This window comes from Gymnoscopelus microlampas (genome assembly GCF_963454915.1).
Source record: "Gymnoscopelus microlampas genome assembly, chromosome: 3".
Classification (NCBI taxonomy): Eukaryota; Metazoa; Chordata; class Actinopteri; order Myctophiformes; family Myctophidae; genus Gymnoscopelus; species Gymnoscopelus microlampas.
The window spans coordinates 14,789,457-14,810,538 of record NC_139940.1 but is presented as its reverse complement, the minus strand read 5'-3'; the positions used below and the strand labels follow the sequence as shown (position 1 = coordinate 14,810,538).

The 21,082-nt window shown below is 42.1% G+C and overlaps 1 protein-coding gene and 1 long non-coding RNA gene across 4 annotated transcripts in view; one reads left to right on the top strand and one right to left on the bottom strand.

Annotated features, from left to right (window-relative positions):
* Positions 1-3,553: 3,553 nt before the first annotated feature.
* On the bottom strand, positions 3,554-7,710 carry LOC311042283. Of its 2 annotated transcripts, XR_014600483.1 has the most exons (4): positions 7,654-7,710; positions 7,446-7,555; positions 4,114-7,170; positions 3,554-4,015 (listed from the first exon to the last, which is right to left on the bottom strand). It is a non-coding gene; the product is annotated as an uncharacterized lncRNA (long non-coding RNA). The 2 variants fall into 2 exon arrangements; XR_014600482.1 differs by having other exon boundaries at positions 3,554-7,170.
* Positions 7,711-9,410: 1,700 nt separating this feature from the next.
* The window catches only part of nkd2b (NKD inhibitor of WNT signaling pathway 2b), a 43,059-nt gene continuing 31,387 nt past the window's right edge, over positions 9,411-21,082 (top strand). For both annotated transcript variants that reach the window (XM_084053036.1, XM_084053035.1), the window contains exons 1-3: positions 9,411-9,677; positions 9,962-9,988; positions 10,293-10,384. In XM_084053036.1, the coding sequence (XP_083909162.1) occupies positions 9,653-9,677; positions 9,962-9,988; positions 10,293-10,384 (144 nt within the window). In that variant the 5' untranslated portion in view covers positions 9,411-9,652. The remainder of the gene's footprint in view (positions 9,678-9,961; positions 9,989-10,292; positions 10,385-21,082) is intronic.

The following is a 21,082-nucleotide window of genomic DNA, read 5'->3' as shown; positions in this document are numbered from 1 at the left end:
TCCTCCTCAGCCGTTTTTCAGGTACAGTACATGGCCCAAAGCAATGGAAGATCACTACAGGTGCCAGTAATGATTCACATAAGGACAGGGGGAGAAACACACTTGAGACTAATTTGTAGAGTCAAACAACTGCTTCGATGACTTGTCACTCACCAAAGATGATGTATGAAGCTGAAAAAAGTAGCCAAATTATGGGTCTTTTCGACTACAAGAGCTAAGTATGCCGTGCTGTGAAACGTGTTGCACAGGTTCTGGATGTGTTGCCATACGCTACGGCTCGGTTTCAGATAAGGTTCTCGGAACCTAATTTTGGCCCTGCTCAGGAGGTGGTACTAATGCGTGGTGACCTTGTAGGTTGGATTCCCCTCCCCCCCTGTTTTCTTTCATGAGTTTTTTTTTTATGACATACCTACACATTCAGGAGTGGTTCTGGTTATAATGTACAGTGAACATAAACAAAAAAGCATCACAGGTTCTGGAAGGTCAGGTATAGATTAGAGTGCCGATTCCTTCTGATGAAAGTATGTGGCATGTTTCTAATCTAGGGGGGCACCTGTGACTCAGGAGGTAGAGCGGTCACTGTTCAGGAAGTGCTGTGACACTGAGTGAAAGCTTCGATTTGGGGAGGGGGTTTAACATAACTGGGGGTTAATGTTACCGGGGGTTATGTTAACCACATAAACCCTGCTGTCCCTAGTTTGGGCACTTTTCTCAAATGGTTTAATGAGAAAAATAGTTAAAATAGCAGATATACAAACTCACAACGCATCAATGCCGTCATTCTCATGCTGAAGAGTCAGTGACAGCACTCAACCTCCTCACAGGGTCTACCATGAAAATGCGAAAAGCAATGCTCCAAGGCTACATCAAGCCGTGTCCTCACTGTGCAACCATTATCACCAAGGATAAACATCTACCATGGTAGAGCCTACCATGGTACCTACTATTTTTTCATGACAAAATCGACACTATCCATAACCAGCTGAACAAGCCCCCTCCCCCCTCCCAACCCCTGGACCTGAACCTGACCCCCCTTTACTCAATACCGACTCTATATCTTCATTTATGGACATCACCTCAGCCCGTCTCTCCTAGTTGCAGATATGAATAAGTTGTCAACCTGCTCCCTGGACCCCCTTCCCACCAGCCTCCTCAAGGACTGCCTCCCCACTCTTCCCGCTCATCACAAAAACGGTTAACTCCTCCCTTTCCTCTGACTATGTACGCCCTCCCCTAAAGCTTGGCTCCATCACACCTATCCTCAAAAAACCTGGTCTTGACCCTGAATCCCCCAACATTCGGGGGTTGTGGTTGTGGTTGACGATGGCACAAAGAACACACATAGAAATGACATTTTTAACAATAAGGTTAGGAGGATATTAGACATTTAGGGGTTAGGGTTGTGTTTGTGGTTAAAAATGGCAGAAAGAACACTGACATTTTTAACAAAGAATTCCTTTTTGACATCCCCACAAGGATATACTGTAAAGACGTGTGTGTGTGTGTGTGTGTGTGTGTGTGTGTGTGTGTGTGTGTGTGTGTGTGTGTGTGTGTGTGGGTGTGTGGGTGGGTGGGTGGTGTGTGTGGTGTGTGTGTGTGTGTGTGTGTGTGTGTGTGTGTGTGTGTGTGTGTGTGTGTGTGTGTGAACACAAGAACAAATGATAAGACACTTTGATTCATCAAGGTTGTGTTAAACCTGAGAGAGGTTGTGTTGCAGTCAGATTCCCCTAAGGGTTATTGATGTTCTCCAGGCGTGCAGAGGGATGCTATTCTGTGATGTATGTCCAGGCTGCAGACACACATTCTGCTTACGTTGCTATGGAATAAAGTCATCAAAGACTGTGGAATGTAAATATTTTATGTTTGTGGTGAATGCGATATGTGAGTGAGTGAGTAAGGTGTGACAGTTTTATTACTGCTTTCTCTGCATTCCTGTGTAGGCCACAATCAGTTTGTCGGTTTTGAGAGAGAGAGAGGTTGTTCTCCTGGCATCGCTGTATACGTTTGTTGACCTCTCTCCTTCAGGCTGTCTCGTCGTCAGTGATCAGGCCTGTCACTGTGGCAGTGGTGGAAAGTAACTATAAGTACATCATGCACTCAGTAGGCTACTGTACTTAAGTACAAATTTGAGGAATTTTTACTTTACTGGAGTATTTTACATTTTCAGTACTTTTACTTTTACTACCACTACATCTCAGAGGCATATATTGTACTTTTTACTCCACTACAAACTTTAGATACTAGTTACTTTGTAGATCTTTATTATTATTACAAAACATGCATAAACCAATTCATCCTTATATACTTTGGCTATTTGAAAGTAGCCGATCTACGTGTCGCGAAGCCACGCGTTGTCAGCTTGTAGATCTGCTATTTTCAGACATTTCAGTAATTTTACTTTTGATACCAATACTTTTGTACTTTTACTCAAGTCATTTTAGAATTTCTGACTTTCACTTGTAACAGAGTATTTCTACATTTATACTTTTGCTTGTAAAGAAATGTAGTACTTTTTACACCACTGATTGCCAGATACAATTAATAGAGTTGGGACAAGATGGGATTAATCACAACGAATTGTATATGGGAAGCAGCCTAATGTAATATACAGTATAATAAAAAAGATGCTGTATTTATCCATTCAAAAAAGACAAATAGGGGATAGAAAGGTAGAGAGTAGTTTTTAAACAAATCACTAGGATCAATAGTAGGCTAGAACATGTTATTGTTATTCTAGTGTATCAAGTTGAGTTGTGTGGTTTATGCCTAACCTGCCATGGGTAAAATTCCCATAAGTGGCTAATTATTTTGTGTTATGCTCAAACAGGTAATACAGAGAATCTTTGTTCATCTTGTTTAGATAAGGAAGTCTTGCTTCAACAAGCTTGTGAAGCCCAACTAATTACCTTGCATGGAGAAACAAGTACAAAAAGCATTCATTCATTTGTGATGGACATCTTCATTAAAAGTCATGTTTGACAACTTTATTTTTAATCTCTAACTATAGCCTACTGTCTGACACCAATGGTGGAAACAATAATACATTTACACAAGTACTGTATAAAATGGAGTACTTAATACTCCACTGCATCAGAGGAAAGTATTGCACTTCCTCCACTACAATTATTTGGCAGCTTTCGGGACTAATTACTTTGCTGAATTATTAATACAAAACATACATTAACTGTTAAATTATGATGTGTGTTTTTTTTTAAATAAGTTAACCAGCAGCACCTAAAGTAAGTGCAATTTATATATTATTAGCCTATAGTATTTTATTTTGTTCAATTACTTTTGTACTTTTACTGCAGTCCAATTTTGAATGCAGGACATTTAACCACTTCAACCCCAGCATCCATATTGTGGGGAAAGCTTTCGCAGAATAGATATTTCAGCAAAAGCTTTCCCCACAATAACAGAAAACAGAAAACACACTAGTATTGAGCCCTGGGGGACCCTGGTTACCCATATGGGGTTTAAGTGGTTAATGTCAAGACGTAGGCTACTTTTAAATTGTGGTATTGCACATTTATAAGGGTGTAAGCGCCCTCGATGTAAATGATGAAGCGGATTGGTTTCAACGGGTGTTTTTATTTTTCTTTGAAGCACCATGGATCAACACCGTGAAAACTATGAAAGAGGAGAATAAATACTTTTACAAATGTATCAAAAATATTTCATAGTTTCTCAACAATAAAAGCAGTGCATTTGAAATAATTACTTCAGTACAATTCAACAATAAAATACTTCATAGTCGATTGTATTCAGTGATTCAACACAAGTAAAGTCATTTAGCATAAAACCCAAGCAGACATAAAGCAAAATGCACCAAAACCAAAATATCAAAGACCCAACAAAACAAACAAAGTAAATAACAAATGAAACCCAAAACAAACAATCCTAACCTTGCTCCGGCTATCGAGGGGCTAATAAGTTGTTTGAACGCCACCTGGAACCTTCATTCATCATCGTCACCCATCATAACAGTTGCCTGTCAAAACTGATCACAGCGGCACTGTGGAAAATACAAACTGCTCAGTACACTGAAGCTACACATGTCTGGATTCAACGTTTATCGAAATAAGATGCGAGGCATTTCTAAAACAAACATACCGTGTTGCTTTGTGCTAGGAGCACACACGCCGTCTTCCTCTCTGGACACAGACTGAGTGTGAAAGCGTGGAGGCGTGTGAAGCGAGCTAGTTTAAGTGCGCGCCGGTGCGGTGACAGGACGTTTCAAAATAAAGGTAACCAAAAGTACAGGAAGTGTCAAAGTAAAGGTATCCCAAAATAACGTAAATAAACAGAACTTCAAACCACAAATAATTGAAGTTAAAACAGCAAGTGTCCCCGACACTTACACTCCCCCCAATCATGTTACGGGGTAACTTATTCTGAGCGAAACATGATTCATAACAAAACCCATCGTTTACAGGCTTTATTTCTTTGAAAAGCCCACTATGCTCCACCCCAACACGGTTCTTTTGGGCGAAGGGATTGCTGTTATCATCTCAGGTGATGACCTTGAGAGGTGCCAACACTATTGGGCAGTAATTTCCAATCAGGAGGCCGACTTTGCAGTCTTGAAGTGGCTCTCTGTGGCTCCTCTGTGGATGACATGAGAACGGGAACAATACTTGAAGTGGCTGAGGCTCTTTGAAACACAGTGTGCGTTGTAGCAGTATGGACCTCCTGATCCGAATGATTATCTGTGGAGGTGGACTCCGTCGCCACTTCTCCCACAGATTTCTTGACTCCGTCATCATGTAGGCAGGTCGGATGTCGTCGACTACACACTCTGCAAGTATGTCTCTTCGTACATTCTTTACTGCCATGTCCCCGCCTTAGGCATCCGAAACAGAGATGGTTCTCAAAAATGTATGCCTTTTTCTCTTCCATTGGTTTATTTGCAAACACGGGACAGGTAGCGATGCCGTGCGCTTCCTGGGCACAGATGGGACAGGTGAATGAGGGTTTGAAGTTTGAGTAGTTATTCTGGGTACTGGTATGGAAAGCCCTGTTTTTTCTCGTTTGGTCATCTGTAGACTGCTGATGTACCAAAAAGGGAGAGGCGATGGGGTTGCAAACTATGTTTGCTTCTGTCTGGATGTACTTAACAAAACATGCAAAGTTTGGGTAATCCCCAGATTGATCCAGTTCCTTCACCACCACTCTGCTCCACCCACGCACAAACCAGTCAGGTAATTTTTTAAGTATTTTATGGTTTTCCTCACAGTCATTCAATATGGAGAGTCCTTTGATGTGTGGCATTGCTTCAAGACAGCTTTGTAAAAAGTCCGAAAATTCTCTGAGTGCAAAAGGGTCCTTTGGGCTGATGTTGGGCCACTTCATTACTTTATCTCGAAAGGCCTTTTGCAGGATAAATGAGTTTCCATATCTTTCTTGTAGAACCCTCCAAGCTCCCTGGTACGCGTCCTCAGAACTTCTGTAAAAGAAGCCTTCCACAGCCCTGAGGGCTTCCCCAGCTAAGTAGTGTTTTAAATAATACATCTTCTCGCTAGAGGGTATTGGCTGTCGATCTATCAATGCCATAAAGGCCATTCTCCAGTCCAGAAACTCCAATGGCTCACCGGAAAATATTGGTGGCTCTGGGGTGGGGAGACGATTTATACTTAGTGAGCTTATGAGTGATTGCGTGAAACTGTCTGTATCCAAAGTAGCTGCTGTATTAATGGGCGTTTGGGATGTTGTTGGCTTTGGGTTTGAATTAGGGTGGGGACGTGATGATGTGTTGGGGGGAGCAGAGGGTGGGTTGTTGCAGTGATCAGCAGCACCTTCGAACTGTTGGTAAACTTGAACCCGTGCTGCTGCCACTCTGATGTCCCTTTGCGCTTTAAGTTGCTCTAGCTTTATCTTTGCCTCTTGTAGTTTGGCTTCTTGGTTGTGGATCTCCTGCAATGCCTTGGCCGCTTCTTGTTTGGCGGCGAGATCTGCTTCTGCGTCGGCTCTTTGGGAGGAAGTGCTGGATTGATGGCTGGAGTTGGATTTCGAGTCGTCGCTGTGTACTATGGAAAAGGGCTTAGGAGGGTGTAGAGGATGAGTTCCACGGGACTGCGTATGGTTTTCGGCTTCGTCTGATGCGTTAGAGACAACTGTTTCTGTGTTTGTGTGTCCGAAAATTGAGCCATAGTCTCCTTTATTCAAGGCCATCCTGATGCGTGTTTTTGCGAGTTGCTCATTGAAGGGTTGATTAATAGTTTGTAAGTGTTTTTCCACAATTTCGTTTATTTCCGAGGTGACAATACCACAGGCGTCCATTTTCTGTACGATGTCAGGAGTGGGGGTACAGTTGCGTTGGATTGATTTGTAGCATTCATTAATTGCAGTGTGTAGGGTTTGAATAGCCTCTTTCATGTCACAAAGATCCTCCTCTGAACAAAATGTTTTCAACGCTGTTCGAATGCTTTTGGCAGATTGCACCCAGGTGTCATATGCTTTGGTAAATGCTTTCAGTGGTGCACTGGACGCTCCCTCTTCAGGTTCATCAACGTCCAGTGTGACAACTGTTGGCTTTTCTGGATTTATAGGCTGCGGCATGTTAACAGTCGTCTCAGAGGTTGACATTTCTAAGGATTGTTTGAACACTTAACACTTTAGAGGGTATTGACATTCAGAGTATATACACACCATAGACCATGACACAAGGAAACTCCAAACAAACTTTGAACCCCAATAAAGAATGATATCAAACACATTTATCACAGTTTATGTGAAATGACCCATTTAATGTTCAATGGTGCATTCAGTAGGCCAGCTCTGTTTGATTAATACCTTATACCAGAAATAACACATTCAAAAAAAAACTTCACCTTTAAAGACACATTGGATTTTCCCACATTTTTTTTGTTTTGTTTTTTGTTTTTGTTTTCTTCTTTATTGTCCTTTTTAGAACCTTGAGTCCAGCAGTGAAATGTAGGTAAAAAATACCTCTTAATAGGTAGGTGCTGTGATGTGAGTGTGACAAACTTGTGAAGATGGGCCGGTGGATTGAAGCACAGGGTGGCTGTAGTTGAGAAGAAGGTGTCGACGTTGAGTTGCTTCAGGGCCAAGTTTTCACTGTAAGCGCCCTCGATGTAAATGATGAAGCGGATTGGTTTCAACGGGTGTTTTTATTTTTCTTTGAAGCACCATGGATCAACACCGTGAAAACTATGAAAGAGGAGAATAAATACTTTTACAAATGTATCAAAAATATTTCATAGTTTCTCAACAATAAAAGCAGTGCATTTGAAATAATTACTTCAGTACAATTCAACAATAAAATACTTCATAGTCGATTGTATTCAGTGATTCAACACAAGTAAAGTCATTTAGCATAAAACCCAAGCAGACATAAAGCAAAATGCACCAAAACCAAAATATCAAAGACCCAACAAAACAAACAAAGTAAATAACAAATGAAACCCAAAACAAACAATCCTAACCTTGCTCCGGCTATCGAGGGGCTAATAAGTTGTTTGAACGCCACCTGGAACCTTCATTCATCATCGTCACCCATCATAACAGTTGCCTGTCAAAACTGATCACAGCGGCACTGTGGAAAATACAAACTGCTCAGTACACTGAAGCTACACATGTCTGGATTCAACGTTTATCGAAATAAGATGCGAGGCATTTCTAAAACAAACATACCGTGTTGCTTTGTGCTAGGAGCACACACGCCGTCTTCCTCTCTGGACACAGACTGAGTGTGAAAGCGTGGAGGCGTGTGAAGCGAGCTAGTTTAAGTGCGCGCCGGTGCGGTGACAGGACGTTTCAAAATAAAGGTAACCAAAAGTACAGGAAGTGTCAAAGTAAAGGTATCCCAAAATAACGTAAATAAACAGAACTTCAAACCACAAATAATTGAAGTTAAAACAGCAAGTGTCCCCGACACTTACAAAGGGATTAATTCCTCCCATGAGTAGTATTTTGGAGATGAGGCCCAACAGGGGGCGCGGTTTTACAAAGACGCTCTCGCGCTGTCATTGCGAACGCTTTCTTTTTATTAGATTAGATTGAGTCCAGATCCCATAACCCGGGTGGACATTTGGTCGAGCTGTGATTGGCTAGTTGGTTCTCAGGGCAGCCACTGGTTTCACCAAACAATTTTCATTAAACTAACTACCTCTTTAAAGATCTGTCATTCATAACAGACATCTTCTCTAAACAAGCATGCTACCCCCTGTAGTTGCATGGACTTTGATTGATTGAATATTTTATTAACAGTTTGCAAAAAAAGCACAGAAGTACAGTTCCATACCAAAGGATGCTAAAAGGGTAACCCAAGAAAGCACTATGGCATGTTTTCATTGGGGTCCTATGTATTCAGTTCATCGAAACGTTTAAATACAAACAATAATATGCAAAAACATCATATAAACGACTAGACTACACTCCATGTTCTTGCTGGGTTTCCTCAAAAAAAATGTTACACGTATTCATTCATTAACTTAATTTATAATAGCGTTATTAAAATGTTCTCTGATATGTTACAAGGCTACTACTGTCAACGCAATGGTTGCCGTGACGACATCTAATAAGCCAATCACATCGCGAGCGTCCCGATCGTCGTACCCTCGGGCTGTGGGATGAACAGTGTGAGTACCGAGCAGTGTTGCCATGTCCGCTTATTATAAGCGACTCTGGGCTTGTTTTTCTGTAAAGTTACTTGTAAATATATTGGTAGTTGCGTCTTGCGTGTTAAGGTTGTTTGGTTTATAAAGTGTAGTTACTTATTTGGGCTTGCTTCCTAATGTTGTTTAAACCAGTGGTTCTAAAATATTTTCATGTCAAGGACAAGGACCCCCCCAAATGAATATGTAATCATCCAAGAACCCCCCTGTGCCCTGTCCCCCCATCTGAAAATATATTGTGCCAGGAGTGATCCCCACACAAGATTTTTGTTGTTAAAGTATTTCAAAAATATTCTAAATGTTCCCCTTTTTTGTCAAGATTTCTTTGAAAATAGCAGATCTACAAGCTCACAATGTGTCGGATCAAAACACATTGTGTGGTTGTGAGCTTGTAGATCTTTAGATAGTTTAAAAGTGCTCATGTTTTCAGTCTTGCAAAAAACAAATGAAAGCTTTTAAAACAATTATTTTAAGTTAGGAGTATTTGTAGTGTTCTGATTCCATGAGGGACCCCCCCCCCCCCCCATACAAGATTTGAGTTGTTAAAATATTTCAGAAATGTTCCAAGATCAAAATTACCTCTGTTTTTTTTCCCTCCAATATCATTTCTTTCTTCTTTTGAAAATAGCAGATCTACAAGCTGCTTGTAGATCGGCTATTTTCAAAGACCTGGTTGCTTATTTCTCTCGCAAAACCTGGCACCGCTGGCAGTGAGCGTACAGAGAGCCGCTCGCGCAGAGACTAGAGAGATCAGTTGCATTGAAGTGTGCGGCTGGAAGGAGAAGCGTTGGTTCGCTGTTCTGCGTCTCCCCGTCGCTCAGCCGTTGTTTTACCTTCATTTACCTTGTAAATGTGTAGAAATTTGTTATTCTAATGCCCGGCGGAATTGAACGCGTGCCTTTGGATGAACTCGGACGCTATTTGCTTTCACAGAACGGACACAATGTGACATTAATGTTGAGCCAGTGACTGTTCTGACGGCTTGTGCCGAAGTGCCTAGTATCGATCCAGTAAGAATGGGGAAACTTCAGTCTAAGCACGGTAAGACAGAAAACACGGTGGTTTGGAACATTCAGAATAGCAATAATACTGAATGGGATAGGGGCCTTTTTTAATTGAAGTTAATTAAATGTCATTATTTTATGTTTTTTAAGTTGATTAAATGTCATTATTTTTTATTTATTTAAGTTAATTAAATGTATTTTTTTTCTATTTAAGTTAATTAAATGTCATTATTTTTATTTTTTTTAAGTTAATTAAATGTGACCTTTTTTTTTCTTCCCCCGTTTGTGTTTTCCATGATGTGTGCGTTCCTGTGCGTCCAGCGTGCAAGCGCAGAGAGAACCCTGAAGGTGAGTCAGTCAACCTATATGAGCAGTTTATTATAGCCTACTAGTGGTTCTCAAAGTGGGGTCCGGGGACCCCCACTGGTCCTTGGGGGGGTTCCAGGGGGTCCCCAGCTAAATTTGTTAATAACCACTTTTATCCATTCATATGTTGGATATTCTAAAATAGCAGATCTACAAGCTCACAGCTGCTATTTTAGATTTTTTGGGGGAAAATATAGAAAATGTTTGGAACATTATGGTAACCATACCATAAATATGTGTAGTATTTAGCTATATGATACCCATCATTTCCCCCCTAATGTTTTAGGAGACAGTTTTGTCGTGAACGCGTTCCTCCGGAGAGGGATGGAGGAATGCGAGAGGTACAGCTCATCGGATCATAAGCTGAAGAACATGCAGGTATCAATCACTCACATCATCACATTTACCTGGCTTGGTCCTTTCTGACCTTCTTTCCGGATGGGGGTTGAAGTAGGCCTAATGTTATAACAAAATAAATAATGATAATTACACAGTAATGAAATAGTAATTACTGTAGCCTACCTCATAGCTGATGTTTGCTGAAAAGTCATATACTGTAAAAGCACTATAAGTGTAGACACTTTTTTCTCAGCAAACATTCTTCAGAAGTGAAGCCATATGCAGCAATTACGTTACTGTAGTTACACGAAACAAATTAATTATGGGCAATGTTGCACTGCCTGGAAATATAATGACATACAGATTTTAATTGGAAATCAGATCATTAGGTTTGAATCCATTTGGTAAGAGGGACATTCTATGGTTCTGTTTCTAAATGGTCAAACCACCATGGGGCCAGTTATTTCTGATGTTCCCCGAGTTCTTGAAGTTCTTTCTGGTATAGGACTCGTGTGTTATGTTGTAGGCTCTGTATCATATATGTGTGTTGTTTACACATGTAAGCAAGTGTTGCCTTACTTGCCTACCGACAGCTTTGTTGTGCTTCATCTGTCAAAATGTGTACCAGCTGGGTGTTTTCCCTTAATAGGATGTGGAGTCTGTCAGGCACTTCAAAGTTGCCTGGAGGAAGCCGTGTCGTTGCCTCTATACCTGAAAGATGAGATGAGAGTTCTTCTTAGACTAGACTTACTGAGAAAACTAGACTTGTCTTCTTTACCAAAGCAATGTGCAAAGACACGCCGCTCTCTCTGTGAAGTCGTGGGGATTCTTGTTGTCGAGTCTGTCATTTCTGGCATGGCAGAGCAGTGGTTATTCCCCTGCCTGTGCGTTGGATAGGTTGTGACAGCTAGGAGCCGTGGTGAGGTTTGGCAAAGCAGAGCACTTGCACAGACGCACACTCAAACCACACTCACTCACACATACATACAGTACACATACACACACACACACACACACACACACACGCACACACACACACGCACGCACGCACGCACGCACGCACGCACGCACACACACAGTGGTGTAAAGTAACTGAGTACATTTACTCAAGTACTGTACTTAAGTACAATTTTGAGGTATTCTTTTTCTTCAGTATTTACAATTTTCAATACTTTCACTTCTATTCCACTACATCTCACAGACTAGATTACCCACTTCAGCCGTATATACATTTCGGCCATTTCAAAATACCCGATCTACAAGCTCACAGTGCGTCGTAGATGAGAGCTTGTAGATCTGCTTTTTCAAAAGATTTTTATACATTTGAAAACTTGTGACATGTGACATTCTGCATAATGAGTACTTTCTACTTTTGGTACTTTCAGTGCATTTTGATACCAATACTTTTGTACTTTTACTCAATTAAATGTTTAATTCCAGACTTTTACTTTTAACAGAGCATTTCCATACTGCAGTATTGATACTTTTACCTAACAAATGTAACAAATGTGAGTACTTTTTCCACCACTGCACACACACACACACACACACACACACACACACACACACACACACACACACACACACACACACACACACACACACACACACACACAGAGGCTATGTTACATGCGAAGGCGAGGCTGGACGGAAAGGTAGTCATCGCTCACACTGAGGGATATAAAGTTTGCTACTTGCGGCTGTTGGCAGCGTTACTGAGAGCCACGTCTGACTTTCAATGCGTCCCGTTTCTGTCGCCGCTCCCAGCGGGCAGCCCCACTGTGGCATAACATTACATCACTTCAATTAACGCGTCATGATGTCGAGGGGTGCGAGGGCTCCGAGCACTCACACAGAAATTATGAGAAGTTCACACCGAGGCGCTGACACCCTGTGAGGTGGGTGGCTCTAATGGCCGAGGAGTTATGGATTATATCAGCGTTATTATCCGCCCACTTGTGGCAAATTAAAAGAGAACTTTCCTCTACTTCAGAGGAATTCTAGTTTGCCCAGGCCAGCCCCCACCCCCCCCACTGAAGGTAAACTGCTGAAAGCATAAGCTCGGAACGTATTAGTAGGTGTGTCCCACACTGACTGGTTCTATCAAAGTCCTGGCCTTGATTCATTTGCAGTCATTAGTTGCCCATAGTAGTAGCTGATTCACACTCAGACCAACATTGAATAAATATCAGGCTATGAGGATCGAGATTTCAGTCCGCTGATCAAACATTTTGTTTCCAAACAAATTATTTTGGTGAGCCCATTCCTCTAGCGCCACCTTTAGGCTAACTTGCACTCAATACAGTATATCTAAATTGCTGCACTCATTCATGCTCCCTGATTTTTTGTGACAGCATGGCCTTTCTATCCACCCTTAGGCTAACATTTACACTTTTACACAAGATATCTTAGAATCTAATGGGCAGACTGTCATGAAACCTGCTAGGCGTGCATTCATGCTCTGCTGAGGAGGAATCCTACTGATTTTGGTGACCCAATGGCCTTTCCTCTAAGCAAAAAAACACCTTTTAGTCATGGTATTGTATTTAATTACACACTCTAACCGTCGAAACCCACAGGACACGCAAGCACACGGATGCTGGACCACTTTGGTCCAGTTGGGTGCAGTTATTTTGCTGTTTGTTTTAGCTCTTGTTTTTAGTTTTTCATGTGATGGAGCTGTAGGAGCTACCAGTGTAACAGCTTCCAGATGAATCTGTGGTTGGATCCATACAAGTGATACATTTGGGGACTCAGATTTGTGGGTGAAGATATACTATTAATCAGTTATGTTTAGCATCTTCGATATTCCAATGTAAAGTGTCCAATGTTTGACAACGAACTCTCTCATTATTTTGAATGCAGTTGATGTTGTTTCCTGATCTGGGATGTTTTTTAAACGGAACATACTCAATTAAACAATGGAACTAAAGAGGAAATACACAGCGACTCACTTACAGTACTCTCTGACTCACATGACAGCACTCTGTATGTCCTTGAAATACACCATCAATCACACGTTGAGCAAAGCTGTCTCTGAGCCTCTCTTTCATTCTGAGCTGCTGTTTCATCCCGGGATTCCGGGATTCCAGGAAACCTGGCTTTTCTCAGGAAGAATTTACCTTTGCTGTATGTTGACCAAAAGAAAAAAGACATTTCCACATTTAAAGCCACATATTGTCTCATAATGATTCCCTGGGATTACATTTTATTTTTTTCCCATGTTGTTCTTTCTTTTTTTCTTCTTTTTTTTCTGGGATATAATTATTAGATTACGGTTTTACTGTTGTTTGGGGTGATTCAGTCTTTGATGTGTTTCAACATCAAAAAAGAACTAATCACCACAATTTAGCAGCTATAGCAGTATACATGTGTATATATATATATATATATATATATATATATATATATATATACATATATATACATATATATATATATATATATATATATATATATATATATATATATATATATATATATATATATATATATATATATATATATATATAGTACAGACATATAATGTATATAACACACATATATAGTTTTGGCCCTGGTGCAGCTCGGTTGACCTATGGGGACAGTTAAAATTGTTTATGATGATTTCATATAGAGAGGGAAAGGAAGATTGGCGGTCAAACATGTTGTTTAGCTCCCACTACCCCCCCATCCTCCATTGTCAACTGGAGGGGGAGTGGGATTCCTGAGCTGTCTGGCTGTGACTTCAAAGGGCTGAGCTGGGAGTTATAAAAGAGCTCTGATATCAGTGGAGCCCTCTCCCCTCTCTCTCTCTCTCTCTATCCTGGGGGATGGGTGGCTGAGGGATGGGGGGCTGCATGCAGGAAGAGGGAACAGGCTAGGAATGCTGTCCACGCTCAACATCAGCCAGTATTAATCCACGGAAAAATGGCGATGGCTGTTTTACGTTTGCCAGAAAGTGGGCAATCCGGTGGGTGGCCTTGTTTAGCATGCAGACTAAGTCAAACGCATCATGTGTTGCAGTTATGTTATGATCATATTCCATGCATTCAGCTTGTGTATGAGTGGTTGGGGTTCAGTGTGTTTCTCTATGGTTGTTTTACAAACAGCCCTATGTGGCATTATGTTAAACTTTAAACGCCATGTTGGATATTTCATGATTTCATAATTATATATTATATTTTGTTATATTTTATTGATTTATTTAGCTGAGGCTCTCATTCTAACTAACGGTCAGAGAGCTGGTAGTGGACATGGGGTTTGTTAATGTGGGCCATATTTCGAATGCAGAATACATTAAACATTTAGCGGAATACTGATTTCGCTACATGTCAAAATCTGGAGATTGCAGCTGGCAGGTCGACCAGAAAGTGTAAGCCTATACCCCTGTCAAGGTTTCCACTGGGAGCGGAGAAGAGAGGAGAAAGAAAGAGAGGGAATGTGAATCAGCAGGATGACTTGGCCCTGACCTGCACAAGCAGCCCACCAGATTTCTGACACCTCATCGCAGGTGTTCGAGACAACTAGTACCTGTCCAAGCATCTGGTGTTAACGTAGAAATATCACCCGAGGTGAGATCAAAGGAGTGACAGGCAAACGTGAGAGCTGGAATGAGGCGAGCCAGTATAGTTGATATACTCCTCCTCTCTGGTTGAGAATGACTCCACTCAGTAGATGATGATGAATATGGAAAGTACAGCTCTGCAGCGTGTCGCGACCCTGTACTTATCCAGTGCTGCGTGTTCATCAGCGGGACAGCTCTGTAAAGGATCACTGGGTTTCACCTCTGGAGACATCTACAGTCTCAACACGCATTAACTCACATGCACACACACACACACACACACACACACACACACGCACACACACACACACACGCACACACACGCACACGCACACACACACACACGCTCCGTAGTGCTTCATTTGGGAGCTTCTAACAGACATGCTTGGATCCCCAAATAATGACAGGCTAATTCACCCTTTCAACGCAGTCTTTGTTTCTAAACTTCCCAGATTCTAACCCTGTTAAGAGGGAGCACGTCAACACTCTGAAACCAGAAACAAAGACCATTATTACTCACTTTGAAATGTTGATAATATCACATTTACTGGAAGGCTTGGTTAGGGCGATCGCTTTGTTCTGGAGGAGGCTGCAAGAGCCTAGAAACATAAATGTGTTTTTGACTTTCAGGGACTTGCTCACATCTCATTCCTTGATAATGAATTAGGTTTGAGAGCAAAGTTCCTAAGCAACTCGCTAAAGTAATTGTAAACTTTAATCTTTTTTTTCTTTTCTTTTTTACTTTCAGCTTGTAATTTAGCCTATGAACCAAGTTGTCCCTTTGAATTAAAATCAGTTTTTTGGCAGTTTAACTTTAAAAAAGGATGTTTTGTTTGGAGCCCTTTGGCTGTCAGGCATTTGCACAGATCTTATATTCAACATGTTAATTTTGAGTAAGCGGTATTTGGTTTGGACTTGTTGCAAGGATATCTGGGTAATTTTAAGGCTGTGTTCCCGAAAAGGGCCTTTCTTTCTTTCGTGTACTGATCTCCCAGTTTAATACTGAGGTTATTGTTTCAGTTTAATTTCGGTGACACAGAGAATGCCTCAATGCCAAGTTTGAATGTGTTATTAATAACCTCAAATGTTCTCAAAATCGTCTATTGTTTGAGCCCAATTAGAACAAGATTTCCTCATTGCTTACTTTTCACATCCACTTCTCCTGCGTTGCGAATGAGATGAAAACTCATCTCTTAACCAACCCCCTTTGAAGTGACTATCAGGAAGAGAACGGTGACGAGAAAGGTGCACTCGTATATGTATAGTGTTGGCTTTTTGAAGGGACTTGAAAGCATTGGGAGCGTTTGTTTTCTCTCTCGCTCTCTCTTCATTTCTTTTCTTTTCTTTTCTTTTTCTTTTCTTTTCTTTTTTTGTCAAAATTGGCTTCACAAGAAGGGCGAGCTGTGAGCCTTCATCTCTGAATGAAAAGCATGTGGCGGGCGTCCAGAACAGCAGGGTCTTTCAGCGCGGCCCCGACTCACATCTGTTCCTGGTTTGTACAGCGAAATGCTGGAGCAGGGGAGGTTGGGGTGGGGGGGGGGGGTGGCGCTATGGTGGGAATGAAGTAGGGGGAAGCAGGGGTGGTGAGAAGGAGGGTGTGTGTGTGTGTGTGTGTGTGTGTGTGTGTGTGTGTGTGTGTGTGTGTGTGTGTGTGTGTGTGTGTGTGTGTGTGTGTGTGTGTGTGTGTGTGTGTGTGTGTGTGTGTGTGTGTGTGTGTGTGTGTGTGTGTGTGTGTGTGTGTGTGTGTGTGTGTGTGTGTGAGTGTGTGTGTGTGTGTGTTTCTCTCAGGGAGATATTTGAGGGGTTTTGAAGGCACAGAGGGAAGGATGAATAATAAAACACTACACTGCAAAATCGGGAGTTGCGGGTCCATTTTGGCACTCTCTATTTTGTGTTACTTTTCATTAAGCGTGGTGCTGGTCCCATGTCCCCTCCTATGTGAACTTAGAACATGTACATGCTACACCAGGAAAATCACAGCAGTCTTTTGTGTGAGTGATTCTTGTGTCTTTCTCACCATTTGTCCAAAGCAAACATCTGTGTGTGTGTGTGTGTGTGTGTGTGTGTGTGTGTGTGTGTGTGTGTGTGTGTGTGTGTGTGTGTGTGTGTGTGTGTGTGTGTGTGTGTGTGTGTGTGTGTGTGTGTGTGTGTGTGTGTGTTGTGTGTGCACGTGTTTGTGTGTGTGTTAGTGTAAACATCGTCACCTGGCAGGCTGAGAGACTCATCAAGTGTGTGTGTGTGTGTGTGTGTGTGTGTGTGTGTGTGTGTGTGTGTGTGTGTGTGTGTGTGTGTGTGTGTGTGTGTGTGTGTGTGTGTGTGTGTGTGTGTGTGTGTGTGTGTGTGTGTGTGTGTGTGTGCGCACACGCGCATGTGAACGTCTTTTCCATGAAGAACATTGTGGGACGATGGCGTTTCATGAAAAAAATACATCAGAACATTGCAGGCAGATTGAGTGTTTATTTATCTGGGGATATTTATACTGTCTGAGGCACTTTGAAGCTGTTTGCTCGCTTTCAGCAACACCCCCCTACCCCCCTACACACACACACACACACACACACACACACACACACACACACACACACACACACACACACACACACACACACACACACACACACACACACACACACACACACACACACACACCCTGGCCAGTTTGGGAGGGGGCAGTAAGGACAGGAAGGAAGTCAAGCAGCCAGTCAGACATGGCTTCACAATCCCTTAAGTCTGAGTTATACTTCGTTGTGTGCGGGTGTCGCACGACGTGTTTGTGTGTAGATCTGTAATTTTTGTATAGATCGGTCATTTTTGGTGCGTGACAAAGTGCAGTATATACAGTAAGACAGGCCTTAGAAATGCAGAAAAAGCTCTTGCCGTCCTCCTTTTAATACACGTATTGCTCTATATATGTGATGAATTGACAATCCCTCGTATCACAGGACCCCTACTTGATCATACTGCAGCGTCACACACACACACACACACACACACACACGCACACGCACACACGCACACACACACGCACGCGCGCACACATTTCAGAATTTGAATCCCGACAGAGAGTCTTAATAACATCACGTAAAGCGTAAAATGTCTTCTGATTCTGCCTCTATGAAGTCATTTGCGAGGTGGTGTTGACAGGTTGTAGGTTGACCCCCCACCCCCCACCCCCCCACCCCTGCTAGAAATAATATGTGGCATGAGGCATAAATTCAGTATGGTGCTCTCCGGCTTAAAGAGAGCATTGTGTGTGTTTAGAGACATGAGGGGATGACAGTTCGTCCACTCCCTTCATATTGGAGGATTTTATCTGCAGACAGATGGAATGAAGTCCCGTCTCCCTCACAGACGCACGTCATCTCGTCCTCGCCCCCCTTTGAAGTCATTTATATTTCAGTTCAACATTAAGTTCAAACCAATGCGTCTAAAACCACGCGTCCAAACAGTGGCGTGCACAGACATTTTGAAGGGCAGGTGCTCAAGTAAATTATACTTTTTTTTGTTTACTTGGTCTGCTCTTTTTTCCCTCTACACCTATACCTCTTTGCCAAAAATAGCCGATCTACAAGCCCACAACGCCTGTAGATCTGCTATTTTTGGCTTTTTTTTGGCAGAAAAGGGATGCTAGGTTTCGAGTGGTTATGGTAAAAAGAAAAATCATATCACATAAAGATTTGGCGGACCCCCTGTAGTAACTCTGAGGACCCCCGAGGGGTCCCGGACCCCCTGTTGAAGACCCCTGCTGTAAACTGAAACTTTTTTCAAAAGGGCACTTCTGGTCAAGAGGGCAAAGGGCAGGTGCTGTAGCACCACCTAGAGTCTATCTGTGCACGTCCCTGCGTCCAAAGGCGCCGGCCGGCCGCGCGACACGGCTAAAAGCGTGGGAAATGTACTGTAGTCACATGTGAAAATCACACGTCAAGAATCCCTCTTCTTCAAGTGGAGGGAGGAAAAAAAAGATGGTCCCAGTCAGATTCCCAGTCGGTGACACCGAGTAACCCGGATGTGAGTGGTCTTTGGCAGCCTCCTGGAAGCCCCAGTATGGGTTTAGTGGGAGTGGACCGGGGAGAGACCAGCAGCATGCTGGCGGCTGCTTCTCTGGAGCAGGGAGGGGGCAGCCCCAAGGATGGTTAACACCGATCTGTCTCTCACTCCCTCTCTCTCTCTCTCTCTCTCTCTCTCTCTCTCTCTCTCTCTCTCTCTCTCTCTCTCTCTCTCTCTCTCTCTCTCTCTCTCTCTCTCTCTCTCTCCCTCCCCATTTCTCTCTCTCTCCCTGTCTCTCTCTCTGTCTCTCTCTCCGTGTCTGTCTCTATGCTGCTCTTTCCTCTGCCAGAGGAAAGTAAATACCTGGAGCTGGATCCCAGTGCTTAGCGCTGACATTTTTGGCTAAGTCTGTTGGATCCGACTCTGCGTTTGATGTCGTGCCTCTCCCGGCCAAGTAAAACACAGCCAGACTCAAAAGGTTATTACATTTTAGTGTGTAAGGTATGTTTCCACATAAACCCCTGTTCCCTCTCAGAAAGCTTTAGTTCCCTTCCAAGCGGACTTCATTTCGCAAGCCTCTAGAGCAGCCTGGGGAATATTTTATTTTTTCAGCCACAAGTTGTTATTATTGGTTGTTATTATATGCTGTCACTGTAGCCATTGTTAATTGATTACGTTTTCTGTTAATAAGACATTTGACGTCGCCATGGTGCGTTTGATTTGTCGGAAGTTGTTGAGGACGGTGTTCAACTACAGGCTGGATACTTAACATTGGCTTCAAGACTATGAAAGTTGACCTGAATTCTTCTTTATTCTAGTTTGTGTTTCAAAAAAAAAAAAAAATGGGCAGAGAGATTGTGTCTCTTGCTTGTTTGTTTAAGCCTAAGGTCATTTTTAGGAACCGGGTGAAATTTCATGCACGTTTTGACATTGTTTGTTATGCTGTGAATCAGGCCAGTGGAAACTGGAGAGAGTCTCCGTATAGTGGTCAGTGTCTGACCTTACATTTATTCCACAATAGAGTTTAGAAGTCCCGCCCAGTTTGGTGACATACAGCTGGTCCCACTCATAAAAGAAATGTTAACATTCAGTTAACATTCAAAATATCCAGTCATATTTATTGTTACGTCTTGTGTACAGGTACATGAGTGTACAAATATTTTGTTCTGATTACTCAGATGTGTGAGACTTAGACAATGTGGAGATTTATCCCATTTTAAAATCATTAATAAAATCAGTGTTTGAAATTATGCCCAACAAATAACCTACACGTGTAACCAATTGTAGCGTGTTAAAAAATGCTAAATGACTACTCATCTGGGGTATTCATAAGGAGTGTGCAATCTCCAGCAACCATTGAACGGTGCTTCATACACACCCCCCACTCTCAATATCGCCTTTGCTGATGCTATCAATTTAAAAATCGTACAATATAATGCCATCAGCGTTAACACTGTAGGCGTCGACAGTTTGCCGGTTAGTGCTACTACGCCAACAGTGGGCGATGCACCAGGGGATGCTATGTTTTGAATTTGATTTAAATGCATCATCCTTATAGAGGGCGACTAAAAAAAGCCCATCGGGAACATTTCTGTGTCTTCAGTTGTTTTCACGAACCAGACAGAGAAAGTGGTGGAGTCAACTTATAAAGCCCTATATAAGTGTTGGAAGAACTGCATTGTTATGTGCAATACAATACATCAGCAGTTAGGCTTGACTTAAAACAGAAGACCATTATGGCTCCGTGGCTCAGATGCCTGGGTTTCTGTGGTTGGGGATTCAACAACAATACTGGGCTGAGTGGCTGAGGAACAACACTCAGAAATGGACTGAAGAAGAACCGCGGGAACTAGTTGTAAAACAAATCTGCCGCTTCTTTAAACTTTGGATTTCTCACATCAAGCATACAGGTTTGGTAATTAACTGTATGCATTAGTAATGATTTTGTAACAGGAAATGCCAGTAACGTTTCAACTTAATTTAAACATAAAAAAGGATAAAATGCAAAAGCAAATCCAACAACAGTACATTAAGGAAAAATAAGGTCTGCACACTGGTACAAAGATCATTATTTCCTGATGAAGATCCTTGTGTACACTATGTGCAATGGCATTTGCCATTTGTTATCTAACTGTCCCCAATAAAAAGGTATTTAAGGGAAAAAAAGAAAAGAGATCCTTGTGTAATCGAAAAACATTGGAGCT